The following is a 2303-nucleotide window of genomic DNA, read 5'->3' on the forward strand; positions in this document are numbered from 1 at the left end:
CATTATGTCCACTAATGTTGTGTTGGATTGGCAAAATTTGGAATGGAATTTATTTTCCATCTTCTATGGCCACATTAGCCAATTCCTCCAAATAATTTTTAGGCAATTCAATTTCCTGGAATTCGTTTTCAATTCAATTCAATTCCATCTTTGCAATCAAACGGACCCTAAATTCTTCGTGAAGTAAATTGTCATTTTTTACAGGATCATTTTGCAAAGCTATCAAAAATGCCCATCACTCTTAAATATATAGGTCAGTACTATCATCCCTATATTGTATGTTTTGCCAAAAAAAAAAACAGTTCCTAACAAATTTATTTGGCAGATCCAACTTATATGATTCGTGCTATTCCAAGCAATGCATCTGATAACGTATACTGCACACTCCTTGCTCAAAGTGCTGTTCATGGAGCAATGGCAGGGTACACAGGCTTCACAGTCGGGCTTGTTAATGGTCGGCATACGTACATTCCTTTCAATGTAAGTCCTATCAATAATAAATCGGGTTTCAGGCTTCTGAGATTTAACATCTTCGAGAATTGAATTATCTTTCTTAGATGTTAAAATTCCATAGTTTCGTGTGTTACTAAGTGCCCAGATAGAGTACTAGTGATCTTGTCATGCCAAATTCTAGAGTGCTTTAGAAAAGTGGGCTGTTTTTGTCTGTGAAGTTTTCGGAGGATGTGTCAAGGGTTTTATTTTGTAGATAATTTTGGGCAGCAGTGATCTTTAACCTGAACTCTTGTGTAATAAACGTCCCAAGAACCTATCATTTGACTATAGAAAAAGAAGATATTGTTATATATTGTGGAAATACGATAATATCAAGTCCTCCTAAACTAACTTGTTAGTTCAACTAACTCCATGCTTTTTTTTTTTGCACCAATTGAATGAACAGAATTATTTTCTGTATTTTAGTCAGTAAACACAAGGAAACACCCGCAGAAAAATTCTATTACTGTTCCATAGTCTGTAACATCACAATGTCTGGAAAAATTATATGCATTTTGTGCAGTTATTTATTTTTACATAAGAGGGTATGATGCCCCCATCACCTGCAATAGATATACAAGTGCATTCATAAATTGTTTACTTGCGTGAAGTGCGGGGGACCAACTTTAAGGTATAATCACAACCATAACTTGGAAATTTATAAAAGGTATTATCAGTTTAAATGCTATATGCCAAATGTTAATGATAATTTAGATTCATTTTCACACTCTTGTTGTGATAAAGCTTTTAGCTTTGTTAATGTAGTCAATATTTCCTTCTTTTTTCAAGTCATTAACAATTTAGCTGGCGTGATCTGTTAGAAAAAAAAAGTGCAACCCAGCATTTCCAGAAATCCATCCGTATCTTATCAGCAGCTAATTGTACATGTTCAATAAGAATAAATCGTTGAAAGACCAAAAAGAGAGGAAAAAACATCTTTTTCCATGGATTGTTTAATCAGTTGATGAATCTTGGAGACACTCGACTTCTTGTTTTGTGAATATAATTTCTTTATTTTTTCATGCAGCGCATCATTGAACGGCAAAACAAGGTTGTCATAACTGACAGGATGTGGGCGAGGCTTCTTTCTTCGACAAATCAACCAAGTTTCTTGGGTCCTAAAGCTGTCGTAGCAGCCAAAACAGAGGAAGTGCCTCCAACTCAATTGCTGGATGATGCTGATCAGAAAACAAACTAAATGAATCCACCGGCATTTCGTATTTTACGGGGGTTGGTTTGTTAGGATATATCGGCTGTTGTGGGTACTGACTATTTGATTTTGATGTTTTATATTAGAGGAAATTAAGCCCAAAATGTTTTATTTAGATGTATGCAACAATTATTCTGTATCGTCTTTGGATATCATGTAAACTAGTCTGTATCATTTTTGAATAATAATGCGATAGCATCGCCATTGGAAGTTCTACGGTTTTGTACCATATCAAACAAGTACTTGAAAAGTCTCTTTCAAATGGATTTTTTGTCACATTGTGATATTTGAATATATTGATTCGAGAAATGGATGATGGCAAAATTATTATCCATTAAAATCCCATATTTTACTTTAATAGCCGGCGTATTAATAATGGAAGAAAACTGGCAGCTGAATTCTCGCTTTCATGGTAAATGGATTGATATTGGCGCAATCTGATCCATGATAAGAATGCAAGGGCTAGATTGGCAGAAAATTTACTTGCAGATTGGTTTATGAGATGGGGTCAAATACTCCGATTTCCATAAGACGAAGAAGAATTTAAATTGATATTTTTAGCTACACAAGCAGCAATGTTTCATGTTTTCAGAATCTCATT

General features: G+C 34.5%; 1 protein-coding gene across 1 annotated transcript; it reads left to right on the top strand.

Moving 5' to 3' along the window:
* On the top strand, positions 1-1918 carry LOC111376525 (ATP-dependent 6-phosphofructokinase 7-like). The gene is made up of 3 exons (XM_022999484.1): positions 1-253; positions 326-480; positions 1520-1918. The coding sequence occupies exons 1-3, from the start codon at positions 229-231 to the stop codon at positions 1688-1690; spliced, it is 351 nt and encodes a 116-aa protein (XP_022855252.1). The 5' UTR covers positions 1-228; the 3' UTR covers positions 1691-1918.
* The last annotated feature ends 385 nt before the right edge of the window (positions 1919-2303 follow it).

Source organism: Olea europaea, unplaced genomic scaffold (assembly GCF_002742605.1).
Source record: "Olea europaea var. sylvestris unplaced genomic scaffold, O_europaea_v1 scaffold15143, whole genome shotgun sequence".
Taxonomy (NCBI): Eukaryota; Viridiplantae; Streptophyta; class Magnoliopsida; order Lamiales; family Oleaceae; genus Olea; species Olea europaea.

Excerpts from the sequence above, each read along its gene's own strand:
- LOC111376525 (XM_022999484.1), top strand. The coding sequence starts at position 229 with ATGCCCATCACTCTTAAATATATAG. Across the intron at positions 254-325 it reads CATCACTCTTAAATATATAG|ATCCAACTTATATGATTCGT; the intron begins GTCAGTACTATC and ends TTTATTTGGCAG. Across the intron at positions 481-1,519 it reads ATACGTACATTCCTTTCAAT|CGCATCATTGAACGGCAAAA; the intron begins GTAAGTCCTATC and ends TTTTTCATGCAG.